General features: G+C 38.8%; 1 protein-coding gene across 4 annotated transcripts in view; it reads right to left on the bottom strand.

Moving 5' to 3' along the window:
- Positions 1–20,952, bottom strand: part of GABBR2 (gamma-aminobutyric acid type B receptor subunit 2) — a 478,089-nt gene that overhangs the window by 354,434 nt on the left and 102,703 nt on the right. For 3 of the 4 annotated variants that reach the window (XM_068936292.1, XM_068936294.1, XM_068936295.1), the window contains one exon: positions 4,073–4,210. The exons of the other annotated variant lie outside the window; for it this stretch is intronic. In XM_068936292.1, coding sequence (XP_068792393.1) covers positions 4,073–4,210 — 138 coding nt within the window. The remainder of the gene's footprint in view (positions 1–4,072; positions 4,211–20,952) is intronic. 4 annotated transcript variants of the gene reach the window in all.

The following is a 20,952-nucleotide window of genomic DNA, read 5'->3' as shown; positions in this document are numbered from 1 at the left end:
GGTAGCAGTTAGCTGCCTAGAGGCCAGTAGTTATGACTGGATTACAAGTGAGCAGTTATATTTAGACTTTGTTTCTGAAAGAGACTATTTCCAGAGTTAAAGGAAATTTTAAACAAAGCTGACTCTAGGAAAATATAAACAGCATAATACAAATAAAAAGGAAAATCTCCAAGATGGAAAAAATTTTCCATATTAAGAGAGAAAAAATTTCCATTTTGGCCAAAATCTCCTCCTGGTTAAATGTTTATGTGAAGATGGCAATCAAGAAAATAAAAGTAATAGATGACAATACAAAATAGGAGAAACCATAATCTATAAAAATTAGAAGTTTTTGCCAGTATAATAAATTCACATGGAGAGGTAAGCAGTTGATGGATATCCTGAAATAAAAGAGAAAGACTGAATTTTGAAAGATCTCCTCTATTCTGCACTACCTGGATACTGGTAGGGACACTTTAGCTCAGAAAATAAAAATATTCAGCTGGTCATTTTCAATATACTGTAGATACTATTATTGATTCTTCTTCCTTCTGTTTAATGACCTCAAAAATACATTTGAAAGGGATTCAAGATAAAATGAGTTTTGGAGAATCTGATATTGAAGCATTCCCCCTGGAGCAAAGCAACAGCCCAATATTACATCGTCAAGGCTTTATGACCCATTGTAAGACACAGACATTATTAGTAGTACTTTGCAACCAAAATATCAAAGGGTCAAATGGATTCCACACCACAAACTGAAGACCAAAGCTACACATGCAGTCTCTAGCCCATGCTCAGATTATCACCCAACAAAGTAGTGACTGCTGGCACACAGAGTGTGCCTTTCACTGCAAGAAAAGTAATTCCTGTCTGAGATTTTCCTACAAAGAATATGAATTCAAAAAACAGTTTGCAGGTTGTGTCACCTACCCTACCTCAGTCATTTAAGTCATTTAAGGATGACACATAGGGTTAGCTGTCTAAAACAACTTGCTGCTTTCACAGATACAAAAAGCTCCATTAAAAAATCATCACTTTTGTTACACTAAGAGAATCAAATCAGCTAACACTTGAGGGCAACTGTTAGCCTTCCCTCCCTATTTCGGATCATAGGTATATCAAAATTTGTGAAATAAGATGGAGGAGGAAGAATACCTTCTGTTTAGATATGGTTTATAAGAAATGAAAATAAGACGGAACAAGTCACCTTCAGACTGAGACTTTAAGTTCTGATAGTCTTCCCTATTTCACATTGTTGCAGGACATCTATGAACTCATTTAAGCAGTGAAGCAAAAGCCAAAAAGACATTGTCTTTAGGAACAGTGTACAGTAAGGAGAGTAGAGACTGAAGCTGTCTTGCAAAAATTAATCTCCTTTTCTTTCCTCTCATCATGATTTTAACTGTGTCTGAGTAGTAAATGCAATATAATATTTTCCAGAACATTCATCCTCTTTACTTTTTATTTTGCTGCTTATTTTTTTGGAGAATTTTTGTGAAGAGAACAGGGAAAAAGGAGAAAAAAAAATGCCTCAAACAGGAAATGTAGTCACCTGGAAAGTTGGAATTTGGGGCTAAAAGGTTTGAGAAAAGTTTCCCTGGCAGACAGCCACATACCATATTTGCTAAGGAAAGTATAATCTCTATATAATATAATCTATATTATAACTATAAAATAAACTATAAACTTATAAACTATAATCTTTTCAGTTATTTTAGTCTCTTATCTTCTTTTCTTCCCTATTCCTCCCAGTACTCTCAGTATCATCCTGCATTTCTCTTGCATGGAAGACTATCTTCATTTTGATCAATCACATGACACCTGTGTAAATCAAATCAAATCAAATGTTCCTGCTAGGGTTAAGAGCTCTACTTTTGTAGCCGCCTGCACAGGGAAAGAACAATGGAGTCAGACATCCAAATAAGAATCCCTTATTTAATAGCACAATGTTAATTTTGTCTATATTTGCAGTTTTCCTCCTTCATTCTGTTTCTTGATTTCAACATAAAATTATTTCATCATGATTACAAGTTCACATAACTCTTTATTTATATGAGTTTCCTATGATTACTTGAGGTGAATTTTCAAGTTTTGAAGGAGGACACTCCTGTGTTTTATCAGGCTGAATATTATTTTCTGCTTTCAAGAACTGCAGATTTCTGTCTATTCTTTCTATTCAAGTTATATTTTTAATCATGATATTTATAATTGTGGATCCTTAGGAGGGGAAAGATTTATACTTTGTTTCCCCGCTATCTTATACATGCTATTTCTGCTGATTTGCAGATACATATTTTGTTGTCACTGTATTTTATAAGCTGTATCTAGGTTGTTTCCATCGCTGCTATAGTATCCACTAAGCCTCATACACTCCCCAGCCATGCTACCATTTGCGTTCTTTCATCATTCAGTCAGTCAATATATAAAATCCTGACATGGAGTGGTTTATGCCGTTTGAGGCTTTATCTAGTGCCTGCAGGATACTAAGCCCAAGCAGCAGAGAATCCCTTGATGTACTGATATCAATAGTAAAGTTTAAGACTTAGTCACAGTTGTAGTTGTTAAATACAAAGAAACAGATGTTGTCCGGCAGCAGTATTTCATATCATTATATAAGCTACCACATATATTGACAAATGCAGCCATTTAAAAGCAAATAGAAGCTTTTTAATTGCTTTTCCTTCTTGACTAAGCAACTGCATTACAAAATTGATTTTCAGCCCTTAGTTGGCAGAACTTGACTGCAAATGAAAAGGATTTAGCACAATGAAATCCAGCTCCTTAAAACGTCCTGTGTAATCTGGAAGTTCCATATGAAAAGTTCCAAAATAACAGAGCTCCAGTCACACATTTCATCACAGCCCATGGACTAGGCCATTTTAAGAGAAAGTGTTGTGTGATAGTTTCAAGCTTTCTGTTGCTTTCCCTGCTCTTTCCAGAGATACCCTATTATTTTGTTTTCAGAGTAGAACTAATGTTTTTTCATGTCACAAAAGATCTTGAAGCATTCAAAAAAAATCTGATATCACAAGCATTGCAAACACAGTTATCAAGCTATTTTAATTATCCTCCTAATAATTTCCCATTTGAATTCTGATCACCATCTTCTTCACAAGCTGAATTGCACCTCATTTGTTCATTCTGTGCTAATCACAATGAGTATCCCAAGTGGAAAAGGGGGGATCTGTATTATAATTGAAATCTCAGGTAATTGCTATATTATATTAATTTATTGTTTCGCCAAAGCATTTTTTTAATAAAACAAGAGACAAACTTATCTTTGGACCAAATTAAACGAAAACTGAAACTTAAGACTTTGCTGGCAGTATGAATATTTATTAGGAAGTCAGGGCTTTTTCCACAGCCAAACAGTAATATTGGCTGGCTACCTTGCATGGCCATCCATCAATCTCAAGATCATCTGACCAGTGTCAGATGATCGAAGAAATGAAGAAAATCGTACTGCTATCATCTGCATTACCATTTTGAAGATTAGTATTAACAAATTCTGATTCCTCTGTGGAGAAAATCTTTCCACAAATTTAACCTTTGGGAAAGTCAGAAAGAAGACCATCTGGGATTAAATGTGCTCTGTGAATCAAATACTGAGATATCTATCCTGTTACAATTCAGAATTTATGAACTTCTAACACTTTGAAAGTCATTAGGAATTATTGCATAATGACTGAGTAGAAACTTAGTAAAGACCTCAGTGTTTTATAATTTAAGGACTGATGCATTGTTTCCTCTAAGCTTGGGTAAAGGCCTAGATTGGCTCACACAGAATGACCAAACTTTATTTCATTTAGGTGGCTTTTTGAGATATATCAATAAATTGTATTTAATTAACCTAGTTAATTAAATTAACACATGACCGCTGTCCCATACTCGCAAGAATTTTTAGCACAATGCTAAGCCTTAGAATCTAATACTGGGAAGAAATGGCTGTCCATCTTTACACTGACCTTCAAAACTGTGATATACTAATTACACAAAATGTTAAGCCTGAAAAGTTGTAAATGCTAAGTTTAAAAAAGATACAGAATTACAAGATATTCAGCATCTGAGTATATTCTATTTGATGGCTTACCTGAACCAAATTCCAGCCTTTTAGAGATTCAGCAATGATAGAAGTAACTGTTGCACATACACCACCAAAAACCATCAGATGGTTAGGTCCATATTTTATTGCATCATAGAAGGCTTTGAGTCCTTTTGCATTGTCACACTGGAAAAAAAAATAATGGCAATATTCACCATCACAAATAACATAATTAACTAAGAAATAAATCAGGCAGGGGAAAAATTCAGGGGATTGAAGTAATATATAGTATACAATGTACAATATATAACATTTTATGGCCCATATATGAAAAATCTGAGCACTCTATTCTGGACTCTAATGCACTATATGTAAAATACTGGGAAAAATCCCTCCTCACATCTTTCAAAAGCCTCCTGTCTTCCAAACTAAAGCTGTGACATATGAATTTTGATACCTCCGTTTGACAAAGAGTAAAAAATCAGCTACAAGAAATGATTACTGAAACTTTTTTTTACATTCAGAGCTAGCACTACCCAAATTAAAATTTGGAACTTAACACTAGATGCTAGAAGGAATTCTGCAGCTGGAGGACAGTTTGGCACTACTCAAGATCTCTTTTTGTAAAGAAGATTCTAGTCATAATGAAGACTCCTAAGTAACCTTTCCTTAAGGTCAAACTTCAGCGTTCTGTACCAAAAAAATATAGCAGAGAGCCTGCCATTTAGAAGGACAACATAAAGTCTTCAAATATATAAAAGCACTTTAAAGTGCTGATCTGATCTCACAGCTAACCCTGTTTTGAGAAGGAGGTTGGACCTTCTCAGGTCCCTTCTAACCTGACTTACTCTGTGATTCTCTGGTAATTAGTTTGATCATCTTTCAAGTGTAAAGAACTTTACTGTAAATCTGAAATTGAGCTTTAAAACTGAAAAATAAAGAAGATCCTAGTCAATATCGCAAAAGATATGAATATCAGTCCTTGATTAGAGTAGTATCAATCTTTCATAATATCTTATGTAGTCACAGTTTAATTCCTGACCTTGCAGCAGAGCATTAATAAAATATGTCCCTGAAGTTAACAATTTGATACCAAAACATACTGGCAGTCAGGGTTCCCAACAGGCTATACAGTAGCTGCCACTGTTCCCAGCAGCAGTAGAGTCTTTATCTCTCTGTTTCTTTAAAATATAATTTTCTTCCTTCTTTTCCCTCCTCTAGAAAATCTTCTTTAAATATAACCTTTATAAAAACTATGGTATACCAGCCTCCAATATTTCATTATACCAATTCAATAAATCAGTTCATTTACTATCAGCATCCAAGTAGTAATTGCATTCCATTCTGTTGAAAGAATAAAGATTTTAACTAAGAAGTTTGAAAGCTTACATTAATCTTCTTACTGAATTAATATTCTAAAAAAGAAATTATTCTATTTGCTTTCTATTTGCAAGAATGGAATTATTGCTCTTACTTATTTAAATGGATACAATTTTGCACTGCATAGTTTTTTTTTTTTAATTGTATAATGTTGTAGAAGGTTTTCCCTCTTGTTATGCCAGAAATACATTTACAGAAAAAAAACATTGAGTATGGCAGAGGCCTCCTTGTCAGTTTGATGGATTGGGGGAAAATTCACATAGTGAAAGAATTAAAACTGTGATTTCTGGAGCAAGCAGTGTCCTCTACCCTTCCTTCCCCACCCTCTTAGCTAAGATCAGTTTATGCCTATTCAAGTGCTAATTGAATGCTCTACTACTTGCTTAGTTCTATAAGCAACCAAGGAACCAAGAATGCTCGGCACAATAGATTTGAACTTATCTGACATTTAGCCAAGTCATTTCCCTCATGCACTTCAGGGTGCAACAACGGAGACTGTTCTATTGGTTTTCATATCAACACAAAGCCACAGAATATAATTAATATTTTTTATAATTACAGAATGTATTTTCAAGGTTTCACTGAGTAACAGTTTAGGAAGAGTACAGGTCATGTATGAAAGGAGGAGGCTACTGACAGTAAAACAACAGTTGGAAGCTACAGCCCATGAAGTGATACACATATAAAAAGATATGGAGAAATAAAATTCTATATTGTAAACAATGCAAACCTATATTACCCTATCTGAAATAAAACTCATACTAAAATTCATCATCTACAGTAAAATACATCAAACTTTATGCAGTCGTAAGGATCCAAGCAGGCAGATTCCCTAAGAAGTTCTGAACTGCTGATGATAAGCTTTTTTCTTTGTTATTGACTTGACCTTTTCATGTTTATGAAGATATTTGGACAAAAACATTGAATCCTCACAATTCAATTTTCAATCACACAGTGACTCTCTTTGGAAGGCATACTGAATGCTTCTTTCATCCTTGCTAAAGCCAAAAGCTTCATATTGAGGAAATACATTAGTGATCAATTCAAAGTATGTACCTAGGCAGTTCTACTGAATACGATTCAGCCATAATCCTACCGTGTTGTCATCGTTGTCCTTCCTTCCTGCTTGGTGTCAGGTTCTCTGTTTTTTAGCCCACTATGAATAACCAGAGGAATCAGTCTGCTACTTGAGCAAACTGTCAAATTAGTCCAAAGTATGTCCCAGAGATGAACAAAAAGAACTTAAAACTGTGGCCAAAAGTGGACGGAAACAAAGGGAAAAAAATGAACAAGACAGGATAAAGTAGACTTTCACATTTGTTTAATGTCACATTTCACAACATACACTGCATATAACATTCTTCCATGCAAGCAACAAAACAGTCTGTCACAAGCTTTAAAAAATAAACATTCAGATAAAAATAATAGCTCTACCTAGCCAGATAGATAAGCCATTACAGGAGGTTTCTCCCTGCCTCTAGTCCAAGGAACGAGTTCCGCTTTTAGAGACCCCAGAAGGCACCTATGGCTGCTCATGATCTTCTTTTACCAATCCCTAATGTAACTCTAAAGTGAGCGATTTAAACATTATTGAAAGGCAACAAGTACAGACGCCAAAGAAATGCCCACCATAGAACCAAACGAGTTCTTGAATCATGGTAGCCAAGTGACTATAGCTTGCTCCACGAGAAAAGCTATACAGCAATCTAATTACAATATCACAAAAGCTTGCATAACAGGCAAAGTCCACAATCAGAAGCAGTGGCTACAGGGTCCTGGCCATAAGCAGCTGACAAGAAGCTGACTGGTTTATTATTTGGAGCATGACTAACAGCAATGAATGGGAAAGAATCCCTCCTAAAATGTCAGGCACTTTAATGATAACAAATATCACCTGACGGAGCCAACACTGTTTTGCTGGATAGTTTTGCTCTTTCACCTTAATTATCATTATCACCACTATTTTACTAAGCTGAACTGCAGCCAGGTCACTTTTGACTCCTATATGTAAGAACAGACAGACACGCTGTGCTGTTGATCTGGACTGTCTGTTGAAACACTGAGGATGGGCAAAATGCATTTGGTTGGGGAATCTAGTACCCTAACTGTAACTTCAAATACTTGTGATTTGGTATGTGCTACAGTTTCCTTAGGAAGAAAACACACTAATTGCTGTGTCTAGTCTCAGCCAGTAATAAACCATGTAACAAAATGAAATAATTGTATTAAATGTATCTCTTTACATACTGACTTTATGAAGATTAAATGGCCTATAAAGAGTCTACCTCTTACCGAAGCAAAGACTTACTAATATCAGAGATAGAGCCTGACAAAGGTATAGTTCTCATTTCCTTTGATTAAGAAAAATAGCTAGATGGACTTCTGTATAAGAGAGGAATAGAATGAGTTTGAGGGTTGAAGACAGCCTTCCTGAAACTTCTTTAAAGGAGAGCCTGGCAGATAAGAACTATCAACCTCCACCAAGAAAGGAATCAGAGTGAACAGGAGGAAAGTGCAGCCTGAAACGTAACAGATTCACAAGAACAAGAACTTCGCTGGAGAGAAGGATAAAGGGAGCCGGATAAAAAAAGAGAGACTATCATCTCCACTGCACCCAACTTTTAACAGGCTGTCCTCTATTTCATCTGTACAGGGCATCACTGAGGTCAGGAGAAACAGAACTGATCTACTGGTTACTGGTTGTAGGAAGGCTGTCTGTCAGACAGTGAGGTATTGGGGTGTATATGCAAACCCTGAGGGCCACTAGAAGTGTGATACAGTGAAAATTCTTAATGCAGAGAAAACAAATTTATACTTGCCTGGTGTGCTAAGTTTTGCTGACTCCTATACCAGTGACAGGTTTGAGTAGTTACAGGAGTAGCAGAGGACTAGGCACTTGAAATTTAACTAATCTAGTTAGATTTGCAGTTTCACAAATAGCAGTGAGAACTGTTGTGAATAGCTGCACCAGTCAGAAGCATGATTATATTTAGACTTCTAGCTGTTGGATAGCAATGCCTAGCTGTTTCTCAGTTAGCTGTGTTCCAGCACAACTCTACTTATCTGAGTAAAAGTAAACCCGAGAAACCATTTTGATATCTCTTGAGCTACCAGACTACTAAGGTTAGAGATCCTTTGTGATGAGAGGGAAGAATCAATAGCTGTCATCAGCATAACGAAATACCAAACTTTTAAACTTTTCAGCAGCACTCTGCACTAAATCTCACTGGAAAGAGAAGTATTCATATCTATGTGATGAGAACGCCTTGAACAAAGAGAACACTGTTACAAAGCATTATTCCTACCTACCTCTGCAACATCTTGCTCAAGAACTAACTCCACACTAGACTATTAGTACGAAAGAAGCTAAAAGGTGAGGAATACCAAACTAAATACATAATTTTCCTTCACTTCCTTAAAGTAAATGACAATTCAGTTAAGAACCTATGAACAACTATTCTGAGCTACATCAAAGATCCATCAGATTAACATCCTATGCCTGGGCTTATGGGCAGGGCATGCTTCTCCTGAGAGAGAAGTTTTCAGGTATCTACAGCTTAGGGGCTTTCTTAGCCAGAATTTCTATTTTTGCATTTAATAGTGCTTGCTGGATTTGCCTTTCATGAGTTTGTCCAGCTGCTCTGGAAGCCATCACTTTAACATCCACAGCATCCTGTAGCAATGTCATTATCTACTGAATGAAAAAGCACTTCCTTTCCTTTGTTCTAAACTTCTCATACAGTGCTATTAGCTGTGCAAAGTCTTGCCATGGGATGTTATGACTGCTAAAAGTTCACAAATGAAAGAAAGGAAACTGAGCTAATTCTTGGATCAAAAAATAATCAAGAAGTTCATAATATACTGACAGTGATTTTCTCAGGAAACTCCTGAATCACACATCATTGTTGGCTAGGACAGTGCTCTGGAGAAGTAGAATTAAAGTTTTGCCCTATCCTTACGTGATTTGCAAATTACCTGTTCCAGGACAATGCTGAGAATCTGTACTAATTCTTGATCTGACCCACTATAGCCATTTCTGTCTTCTCTATTTGAGGGACTAAACAAACAAACAAAATTTCCACCACCACCACCACAAACTTCTGTATGTCAACAATGAAGTGAATTCATCCCAAACTGTGGGGTCTTCCATATATGCTTCCCAATGTGTACTGTCAGGCTTCTCTATCATCTTTTAAGTGCTAGGAATCAGATTTCATTTTGGTTTAGAAAGAATGGATGAAGAACGGGAAGACTTCATCTGTTCAAAGAAATACTTCCCAGTAACTTAACCCCCTCATCTTGACACTGTCTTATCAGCCACACTTTGAGACTTTACCTAGCAACTTCTTTATCTAATCCTGCCTGCTGTACAGAGTATAGTTGACAGAATGCTCCTGCTAAGCTACTGGTGTATAACATCCCTCTTAACTACTTATATTCTGCCTCTGGTACCACCTACCTCTTTGTAAGTCACTGGCTCTGCAGTGACCATAACCGCTAGCTCTTCTGTCACCAAATTGACTAAGAGACTGTCTGAACACCTTGTGAAGGCTCAAATTCTTGCTCAGTGTCATTTCTTTTTTCCTAGTTCATTACCATTTGAGACTGAGTCCTCACACATTGTTTGGGAACAGAGTCCATCCAGCAAGATAAACAAAAATTTTCTCTCTCTCATTATAAGAGGAGTATACCCACTTTCTACAGTTTTATCCACTTATCCTTTTTTCATTTATCATGACATCTGTTTTCTATCTCTTTACTAGTTCCTCCACTATATAACATTTACTCTAGAAGACTCCAGTTTAAGAACTTCAATATAAAATGGATTTTGAATGTAGCAAGTAGATAAACCCTGTGTAATCAAAACTGACTGTACTTGAGTTTCCAACAATTAAATATGCAGTAACAACAGAAATCAAGTTCAAAATAAATTTGCATTAGGCTTGGAAGTTGAAGTCTTTTCTCATAGATCTACACCTTGCTACCTTGATCTGTAACTGTTCCACAGACAGAAGTTTAAGAGGTCACTGAGAATCACTTTGCATAACGATATGAAGACCACTGTCTTTCAATAATGCGATTCCTAAGTCTTTTGAAAAAATAGAACTTACCTGAATCACCTAGTTCTAGTTGCTAGCCATATTATAATGTTTTAAGACTGACATCATTGATTTCACTGTTTCATACTGCTACTATAAGACTTCTAACCATTCTCATGGTGCATTATAAGTAACATATTTTCAAAGACCTCTGTTATGTCCATCCAATATCTTGAAAGACAATTTATAAGACCTACATATTCTAAATTGTGTTCACATTCATCACTTGAGGATTTCATTAATGGTTCTGATACCCATGGAGTTAGGCTAGAAGTCCTATGAATTCAGAAAATTTCAGTATGTGTACCACTCCTCTTCAACCTTGTTCATCTTCAGTCTAGTAGGATCACTTTATGCTCTTAAGACAGCATGCTAAGACAGGATTCTTGATCTTAAGCTTACCTTTAACTGACTGCAATAATGCTTTTTCTTTGCAGGGTGATAGCTTGTTCTTCAGTGGCTCAACCAGAGTTAGCAAACACAAAACCAATTTCAACTTTCATTTTGTTTCTTCCTCTCATTGGGCATGCCATTATATCTGGAGTAATGTTATGTTCCCACTATGTCTAGCTGTACCACTGATCTCATGTGCAGGTTGTTCTGGGGCTATACTATGATGAAATTCATAATTCAAGCAACTTTGAGCAGGTCTTCTGTAAGCCAGCAAACATAAATTCAAAACATGAACATATTCTAAACAGCATTTGGGCCAAGGCCTTAGAGAGATCTTATTTTACATTATGTGCAATTGATCAGACCCCTCAGTACAATATATTGAGTCCTCCTGGATTATTCTGCAGCTAGACCTATCATCTAGCTAGAATTTGAATTAGTGTTGATTCAGAGATTCTACAACCAGAAAGGACCTACAACATCTGCACTATATTTGATCACCCACTACATACAGTCCATTGTATTTAACTCATTCACTTGTGCATCAATCCGATAATATTACACAAGGTAACTTTATAGATGTTTTGTAATTAGCAACATTGATTAAAATGAATGAAAGTTCACACACAATGCTGTCTCTATTTAGGAATTTTTTTCAAGCATCCTTAAAGCTGCATGTAGATATTTGCTTTCTTAGTTTTACAGAAGAAATATTTAGCAAAAATTTTACATCTTGATTCTACTGAAAAGCAAAACTAAGACTTTGCGCAGTGTTGTTTTCTCTGACATCCTGGTACTCGGACACTTATTAGATATTTTGGTCTATTTCAGTATTAAAAGGGAGAACAGTGCCTTGCTCACTTCTGTTTCTTCCTATGTAATCTGCACGGCTGCATTTTTGTTATACTTTTTGGCAATAAATGGCATTATGGAAATTCATATAAGTTTGGAGAAATGGTGTAGAAAATATATATTCAAAGATATTTGAAAAACAAAGAACTCATCCTGTTGTTGAGAATAAGCAGGCTCAAACTCCTCCAGCTTTTCCAGGTTTTACCACAGTTCAGTATTACAGTGATTCCTAACAAAATAGAGAATTAATTTTAATTATTCAGCAAGACAATTAAAATATTTATGTTATTTATTTGCAGCAAAAGGCTTTTTAAAATTCTCCTAGCAAATCAGTAGTGTTTTGGCATTTAAGTAACCTCAGAAGGTGCTAATTGTTTCAGACACAAGCCCCAAGATCATTATCACTTAAAATTTATTGATGTTAACTACTTACTATTTTGTTGCCTCTCATTTTGAGAGAAAGATATGTATTGTAGTCAATTTACAAGGTATTCGCTAGTTCCAGCTCAAGTACAAACTGAAGTGCTAACAAAGATAATTTTGGCAGGCTCAACATGTAGTCACTAATGTCGGTTGTTCAGTTTGGTACTTGCCTCATTTGATGTCTTCACATTTCTTTTTCTTCCCTTCACTCATTACTGTTTAATATTATACTTCCATAAATAATCTGTCTTTTCATAGATCATAGCAGATCTAGTCACCCTCTGTCTGAATAGTTAGGTTAGCTTTCCTTTCATTCCATTTTACAATATAAGGAAAGTCACAAAAGTGAAAAGATGTGTGTAATCACACTTAAACATGATAAACATGTTTTTTGTTTCTAGATCTAGAGGATGAGCACTACATACACTACATAAGGTACAACTTTAAGCATGGACAATCAAAATCATTTCTTAATACAGCAGAACTTCATTCTACTTTTAGGTAAATTGATTTTGTGAAACAGCCTTTAAAAAGTTTAGGTTAAGCAATGTTCACTTTTTATTATGCTTACTATTGACGGGGTAACATTTGTTCCTTTCTCCAGAAGATAGTGTGACAATCCATCTTTGAGTAAGTGCTGCCTGAATGTCACTAAATTCAATAAGATATTGATTAGGGGTTAAAAGCATGACCTTAATCATGCTTTGATGACTTTATACACAGACACTCTTTGATTCATTCATGTTATCCACATGTACCTTTTCAAAAGTATTAATATTACCTTCTTGTTTTTCATAGCAGGATTATTTTTCCTGGGTCATTTTGTGAGTAAGAAAGAATATCTAATGCAGGTAAGGATCACCGTCTCTGAACTGGTGACTTCCACCTTTTTAGTACACTTAAAATTGAAGTTTAACTTAACTGCAGTTATGTGCTTTGCAGCAAATAAAAGGAGTGACTGAAATAAGAAGAGACTATGGAAGAAGGAAATCCAAATTTATAAACAAAAGTCAGGAATCCCTTGTTGATGGAAGAAAATGGAAGTTAGCTAATGAAACAAAACATTTGAAGTAACAGTAATACATATCCTAGTATGCCTGGCATCCCACTTCTGAGTTATAAGCTGCAACTGCAACCGAGATGGGAGTGCAATGATATTTTGAAAAATCACCTGGCCATCAGTAATCAGCATAATCAGTTGTGGGAGAAGTTTGGAATATGAAGTCTTTCTCTCCCATGACTTGCTCCTGGGAAAGATTCCAGTTTGTAAGGGCAAAAAAAGAAATATGTTTCTTATTAATTTTTTGAGAAGGAATTGAATTAAGACATTATTTTGAGTGTGAAAAGATTGGAAAAAAGAGCCCTTCAACAGCTTCCTGATTAAGAGTCTCATATTGACATAGACTGTATTTCCTCTATGTGCTCCGGTCATCAGGCAGTAGGGTTGTCTTTCTGTTTACACAGAAGTTTCATTTGAAATAAACTTAGGGAGGACAAGAGGCAGGACAATAGGCCTAGTGGATTAAAGAACTCATCTGAAAGTCTTCCTTTCAGTTCAGACAGCGGTATCTATAGAAGACTTCCAAAGTCTTCAGAGTTGTTCTTACAGCTTCTAATAGGCTGATACCTCAAAGACATGAGAAGATCTCCTAAGCTACCACAAGGATGTCCGTGGCATTCTTGAGAATACATTTAAGTTCTAGGATGTAGGCAGAAAGCTTCTGATATTTTTGAAAAATGAGATTAAAGTCTTTTCCTTTAGAGTAAAATCTTGGTTATGAAGAGTGCTATGTGGTACAAATGAGTTATTATATAGCATGGCTTTTTCTGAAGCAATATTATACGATTTTTTTTCCATCAAGAATTTTGGAAACGCAGACCCAGGGCAGAACAAAAATACAATTGACAAAGTGAGAAATGAAAAATGGCTTAATGAACTCCTGACAAAATTCCAACAGAAGAAAGAAGTACACAGAATGTGGCAAAGGGGACAGGCCACTTGGGAGGAATACAGGGACGTTGTCAGAGTGTGCAGGGAAGCGACAAGGAAGGCTAAGGCCCATTTGGAATTAAATCTGGCAAGGGATGTCAAGGGCAACAAGAAGGACTTCTTCAAATACATCAGTAGCAAAAGGAAGACTAGGGAAAATGTGGGCCGGCTGCTGAATGGGGCGGGTGCCCTGGTGACAAAGGATAGAGAGAAGGCAGAGTTGCTGAATGCTGCCTTTGCTTCAGTCTTCACTGCTAAAGGCCAGTCCTCAGGAATCCCAGACCCTGGGGACAAGAGAGGAAGTCTGGAGAAAGAAAGACTCTCCCTTGGTCGAGGAGGATCGGGTTAGAGATCTTTTGTCCAAACTTGACAGCCACAAATCCATGGGCCCCGATGGGATGCATCCATGAGTGCTGAGGGAGCTGGGGGATGTTATCGCTAGGCCACTCTCCATCCTCTTGGGAAGGTCCTGGAGAACAGGAGAGGTGCCTGAGGCCTGGAAGAAAGCCAATGTCACCCCAGTCTTCCAAAAGGGCAAGGAGGAGGAGCCAGGAAACTACAGGCCTGTCAGCCTCCCCTCCATCCCGGGAAAGGTGATGGAACAGCTCCTCCTGGAGGTCCTCACTAAGCATCTGGAGGACAAGAAGGTGATCAGGAGTAGTCAGCATGGATTCACCAAAGGGAAATCGTGCTTGACCAATCTGATCGCCTTCTCTGACGGGATGCCTGGCTGGGTAGATGAGTGGAGAGCAGTGGATGTTGTCTACCTGGACTTCAGCAAGGCTTTGGACACTGTCTCCCATCACCTCCTCCTAGGTAAGCTCAGGAAGTGTGGGCTAGACGAGTGGACGGTGAGGTGGCTTGAGAACTGGCTGGATGGCTGAGCTCAGAGGGTTGTGGTCAGTGGTGCAGAGTCTAGTTGGAGGCCTGTAGCTAGCAGTGTTGCCCAGGGGTCAGTCCTGGGTCCAGTCTTGTTCAATCTACTCATCAGTGACCTGCAGGAAGGCACAGAGCGCGCTCTCAGCAAGTGAGCTGATGATGCTAAACTGGGGGGAGCGGCTGACACACCAGAAGACTGTGCTGCCATTCAGAGGGACCTGGCCAGGCTGGAGAGGTGGGCGGAGAGGAACCTCCTGAAGTTCAACAAAGGCAAGTGCAAGGTCCTGCACCTCGGGAGGAATAGTCCCAGTACAGGCTGGGGGTTGACCTGCTGGAAAGTAGCTCTGCCGAGAAGGACCTGGAAGTGCTGGTGGACAACAAGTTAAACATGAGCCAGCAATGTGCCCTTGTGGCCAAGAAGGCCAATGGTATGCTGGGGTGCATGAGGCAGAGTGTTGCCAGCAGGTGGAGGTGGATCCTCGCCCTCTCCTCAGTCCTGGGGAGGCCACACCTGGAGTACTGTGTCCAGTTCTGGGCTCCCCAGTACAAGAGAGGCATGGCACTACTGGAGAGAGTCCAGCGGAGGGCTACCAAGATGATTAGAGGGCTGGAGCACCTCTCCTAGGAAGAAAGACTGCAAGAGCTGGGCCTGTTCAGCCTGGAGAAGAGAAGACTGAGAGGCGATCTCATCAACGTGTGCAAGTATCTGAAGGGGGAGTGTCAAGAGGATGAGGCCAGCCTCTTCTCCGTGGTGCCCAGTGACAGGACCAGAGGCAACAGGCACAAACTGAACCACAGGAAGTTCCATCTGAAGATGAGGAAAAACTTCTTTCCTGTGAGGGTGACAGAGCATTGGCACAGGTTGCCCAGAGAGGTAGTGGAGTCTCCTTCGCTGGAGATATTCCAAACCCGTCTGGATGTGATCCTGGGCAATACGCTCTAGGTGACCCTGCTTGAGCAGTGCGGTTGGACTAGGTGATCTCCAGAGGTCCCTTCCAACCTAAACCATTCTGAGCTTCTGTAATGAGATAAGAAGAGCAAAAATTAATTTCTTGACCCAAAGGTCAATACAATCTAGTGTGATATTCTTCATCATATGTCTATGCTTTTTAATTAAAATCTGCCTGTGATGTAAAAGAGTTGAGCCTTGTCTACAGTGCATGAAAACATGCTAAGCTATTTTATTTAAGAAGGAATAATGTATGATCATTTGTATAAGCTACCACTTAAGTTAGCCTGTAAAAGCCAAATGAAATTCATGATATGTTTTCATTTGGCTTAAACTGTAATGTAGCACCAGACTGCAGCAGTTCACTGTTTTATATAAGTCTTAGACGGGAAATGGGTAGAGTGCATAGTAGCACAGGTAAATGTCATAGATATTTTTACTTAATGTCTGGCAAAAGTGATAGAGTGGAAAGACCACAATTTTATTTACACCACTACACAAACTGAATGACTTTCATGTCATACTGAATAGGCTCAGTGCTTCATGGTCTGCAGATCTATAAACTGTCAGAGCCCAGGGATCAGGTTAGGTGTCTGCTCCCTAGTCCCACAGACTAGAGTATCTTTTTCCTCCCATTCCACCAGGCTGCAAAACAAGTTTTGAATGGTGACTTGGCTTGCCTTGGTTATACTTACCATACTGAACTTCGCTAGTAGGTACGATATGCCTGTAATGCCAACAGCACTCTAAAACTTACTTCTGACGCCACTGGTCATCATCTTTCCTGTGGTGGATGTCTTCAAATAAACTCCGTTCAATTTATAGGAGAACTATGCTGTCCTAACTATCTACCTTTTTGAGAAAATTCTGGATGTGAGGGAATTTTTAATCAAGAGAATGGAAAGGAAGGAGGGATAAAAAATTGCATCCAGACCCATGATCAAGGCAGATAGGCTCTATGGCAAATGAACTTACAGCATTTTAGACAGACTAAACATGCCCCTCGTTCAAACTCTGCAAGACAAAAGGACATGGCAGCCCCCCCACAGACACTTCCAGAATGCAGACTGGGGGAGGAAGGCAGGTAGTGAAGGAAAGACTGCCAGAGGTAGCTTGCAGATAGACACAAACCTGGCAGGTGTCATGGGCTTTTCTGCAATAAGCTCAAAGCTGAGCCTCACAGAATCACAGAATGGTTGAGTTTGGAAGGAACCTCTGGGGATCATCTAGGCCAACTCCCATGCTCAAGCAGGGTCATCTAGAGCACATTGCCCAGGATTGTGTCCAGAGAGCTTTTGAATACTTCCAGGGAAGGAGACTCCACAACCCCCATGGGCAAACCTGTTCCAGTGCTTTGTTACCTACCCCCCCCCCCAAAAAAAACCACACAAACAGTAAAGTGTTTGCTTATGTTCAGACAGAACTTCCTGTGTTTCAGTTTGTGCCCGTTGCCTCTTGTCCTGTTGCTGGGCACCACTGAGAAGAGTCTGGTGCCATCCTCTTGATACCCTCCCTTCAGATATTTATACATATTGATAAGATCTCCCCTCACTCAGTGTTCTCTTCTCCAGGCTGAACAGGCCCAGCTCTCTCAGCCTTTCCTCATAGGAGAGACGCTCCAGTTCTCTAATCATCTCAGCAGCCCTTTCTGGGACTCTCTCCAGGAGTTTCATGTGTCTCTTGTATTGGGGAGCCCAGAACTGAACACAGTACTCCAGGTGTGGCCTCACCAGGGCTGAGGAGAGGCAGAGGATTACCTCCCTTGACCTGCTGGCAACACTCTGCCTCATGCACCCCAGGATACCATTGGCCTTCTTGGCCACAAGGGCACAGTGCTGGCTCATGGTCCACTTGTCCACCAGGACTCCCAGCTCCTTCTCCACAGAGCTGCTTTCCAGCAGGTCAGCCCCCAATACAGCCTCAGAAGCAATAGAAAGAAAAGGACCATCTTAAGTATCCTGAGGGAGCCACATAGCATTTGTTCAGCCCTAGAAGCCATGGAGAGATATCAGAATAGAAACAAGGAAAAAAAGGATCCAAATTGTAGGACTGGACAGGGTTATCACAGGTATGTCTTTTTATTTAATAATTTGCGTAGCAGGTCTGAGCCTTCCCTGTCTAAGAAGTCACCTTGTTCTAGTTTGTTTTTATATTCTACAAAATCAGTAAGTAGAGATTAGGAACCACTGCTACTTTTAGAATCCACTTCAAAAAAATGGACTGGTGGATCTGTCTGACTTGGACTATTGTATTCGCACATATACACTGGATTTCTCTGGCTTCAAAGCAATGTAACCAAGAGATTGCCTCTCTGCTGCCAAACTTTAGCCTCGTTAACAAAGAGCTATTCCTTTGCAAGATCAAGGCAATTTAGCAGACTACCAAATAAATTCCGAGCAACAGCATAATATTCAACAGCATAGTATGTGATTTCTGCAACAGAATGACCAATATTTTTCCTCTTTGGAGCACCTACAGAGAATCTTAATTAAGCTTGCCAAGGGCTGGGTGTCATTCACCTTGATGTATCAGCCCTCAGGGGTTCACCCTCATGCTCCAGAGAAAAGAGGACATGTGGACCAAAAAGTGAAATAAGGCTGGGCGGTATGTAGCTGAAATGCCCACAGAGCACATAGATCAAACCTGCAGTTAGCCCTAGATCAATCTCCTAGCTGTTTACAAGCTAATACATTCAGTGCAAGTCTGGGAACTGCAAACAATCCATACCAGGAGCTAAGATCAGCTAACTTGTCCAATGCAATGTATGTGGTAAGCCTAATTTAATCTTGCTCATTCCCACAGAAACAGAGTTCTTCTTGGTTCAAATGCCGTCTTTGCTGTACATCAGTCTAATTCTGAATGCAGTGTGCTTTAGGCAAACTGTAGGTAATGGATGCCACCCTATTAAGCCTGGCCTCCTGACAACACCAGAAAACACATGCTGTTATTGAGGCTTAGAATATGAAACACCCACCAAAAAGGTCAGAACATCATCAGTTAAGAGCAAAAGCCCAAGAGGTTAAGAATCTAGAGAATGTGGACATTTGCCTGTTAGTTAAATGTGATATGTGTTTGGGCTCCACCCACAACAAACTCATTTGCTTTTAAAATTATTCCCCACTTGCCACCCAGGGAGAACTATAAGGTTTGTAACCCAAAAGAGACACTACCCTACGTGCTATTCTCCTTTATAATAAAATCCTCAAACCAACTCCCTCAGATATGTCTCATTGCACTAGTAATTCTTGCAGGTGTAGCACCAGACTCTACAGAAAATTTCATGGAGATGCATCAGGAAGAAATTCCACACCACCAAATGCTCTGTCATTTGTCTAATTACCTTCACATTGTGGTCTTGTTTGGCACCTCTCTGACTGTCACTATTAGTTTGGCACATAATACAAAGCTTGGCTACCCTGTAGGCAAAGCTCATCTGCACAAGAAACATTTGTGGTTACCTAACTTGACTTTCTTGACTTATCTATTCTTGACTCTACTAAAAATTGCTAAAAGAGTACTAAATTGTCATGGTGGAAAACTTTCAGTCCAGTTTAGTACCTGGATAGACAAACAGATCAGACTTTCAACCTCCCAGCAAGGCCTCCCTGCCTTAAATATCTCCATGATTTTGCCAGACTTGCTCATTCCTAACTTCTCAAAAGATAAAGAAAGAAATAATCCAAAAATGAGCTACTTGAGGCAGCCAGCTTCCTGTTACAGTATGTATTCCAGCAGAGCTAAATTGCTTTAAGACTACACAGGGAACTGAACAGATTTTTGACATCCTTTTGTCAAATAAGTACTGATAGCCACCCAGAATCCTATAGGGTTGAAACGATATCAAACACACAAATAGGAGGATTTGAATCATTTTGTCAATGATGGCTGACTCCACATTGTCAAGTGAAAAAAAAAGTACTTTGTGAAGTTCTGGATCAATTTTATTATTTATTGTGGCATCATAAAGGTAGAAGAAAAGGTGATGAATGAGTTAAAATTTGAGTGGTGCTTTTTTTAGGCAACAAATAGAAGGGGAATGTGCAAGGTGAACAAGTATAAACATCAAAGGAACAATGACCCAGCCCAGAGGAACCATTTTTAAAATGAGCGACTGGTTTGAGTACCTTAATAGATTTCAAACGCCTTGCTTAAACATGACACTCAGAGAGCTCCAAAGGAAGGTAGGAGGTTACTCCCATTAGGTTAAGTCTTCTGGCGCAAAGAAGTGGTGCCGTAAAAAAGAGACAAAAATATTTTTTTCTACTGGTTACATGAAACTGCATAAAAACTGACAGCTGTGGAAAGTGTTGGAACAGGAGGGAAACAAAACATCTGTTTCAAAACCAGTAGTGAGAAAATATACCAGAAAGCTAGGTATATTCCTATACTAGGAATTCAAACAGCAAGTTTTGAGAAAATGTGGCAGTAAACACACTGCAGTTCTGTAAAACAAAAGGCACAGTAGTTTCAAGGAAAAATGTCTCTGCTTAGACAGTGGCCAGAAAACATGACCTAGCTATTGCTACTATTCCACAACTGAATGAGAAGGTTTACATGAATGGTTCCCACTACTAGCAAAGGACGTTTGACTAATTTCAGTTGATATTGATAGTTTTTTAAGTTAAGCGACTTCACATTGAAGCAGATGAGTATGTATGTGTGTGTCCATGTGTGCATGTCTGCGCGTGCGTGCCAGGCAGGAGGAGGAGGAGGAGGAGGAGGAGGAGGAGGAGAACTGCACTGCTGCTTATCACAGGTCTTTCTGCAGCATTAATCAAACTGCTATGCTTCAAAGGAGAGCTACAATACAGTAGTCAAAAGGAGCTACAATACAAAAAGTCAAAAGAGATGCTGTTTTTAAAACCCCATGTCTCAATTTCAAGACGATGATAATTTACCAAAGTCTTCTATATACGCAATGTCAAAAAATACAAAAAAAAAAAAAAAACACACCCCAGCACAT

This window comes from Struthio camelus, chromosome 2 (genome assembly GCF_040807025.1).
Source record: "Struthio camelus isolate bStrCam1 chromosome 2, bStrCam1.hap1, whole genome shotgun sequence".
In the NCBI taxonomy this organism is placed as follows: domain Eukaryota; kingdom Metazoa; phylum Chordata; class Aves; order Struthioniformes; family Struthionidae; genus Struthio; species Struthio camelus.
This window is presented reverse-complemented; position numbering and strand designations above follow the sequence as displayed.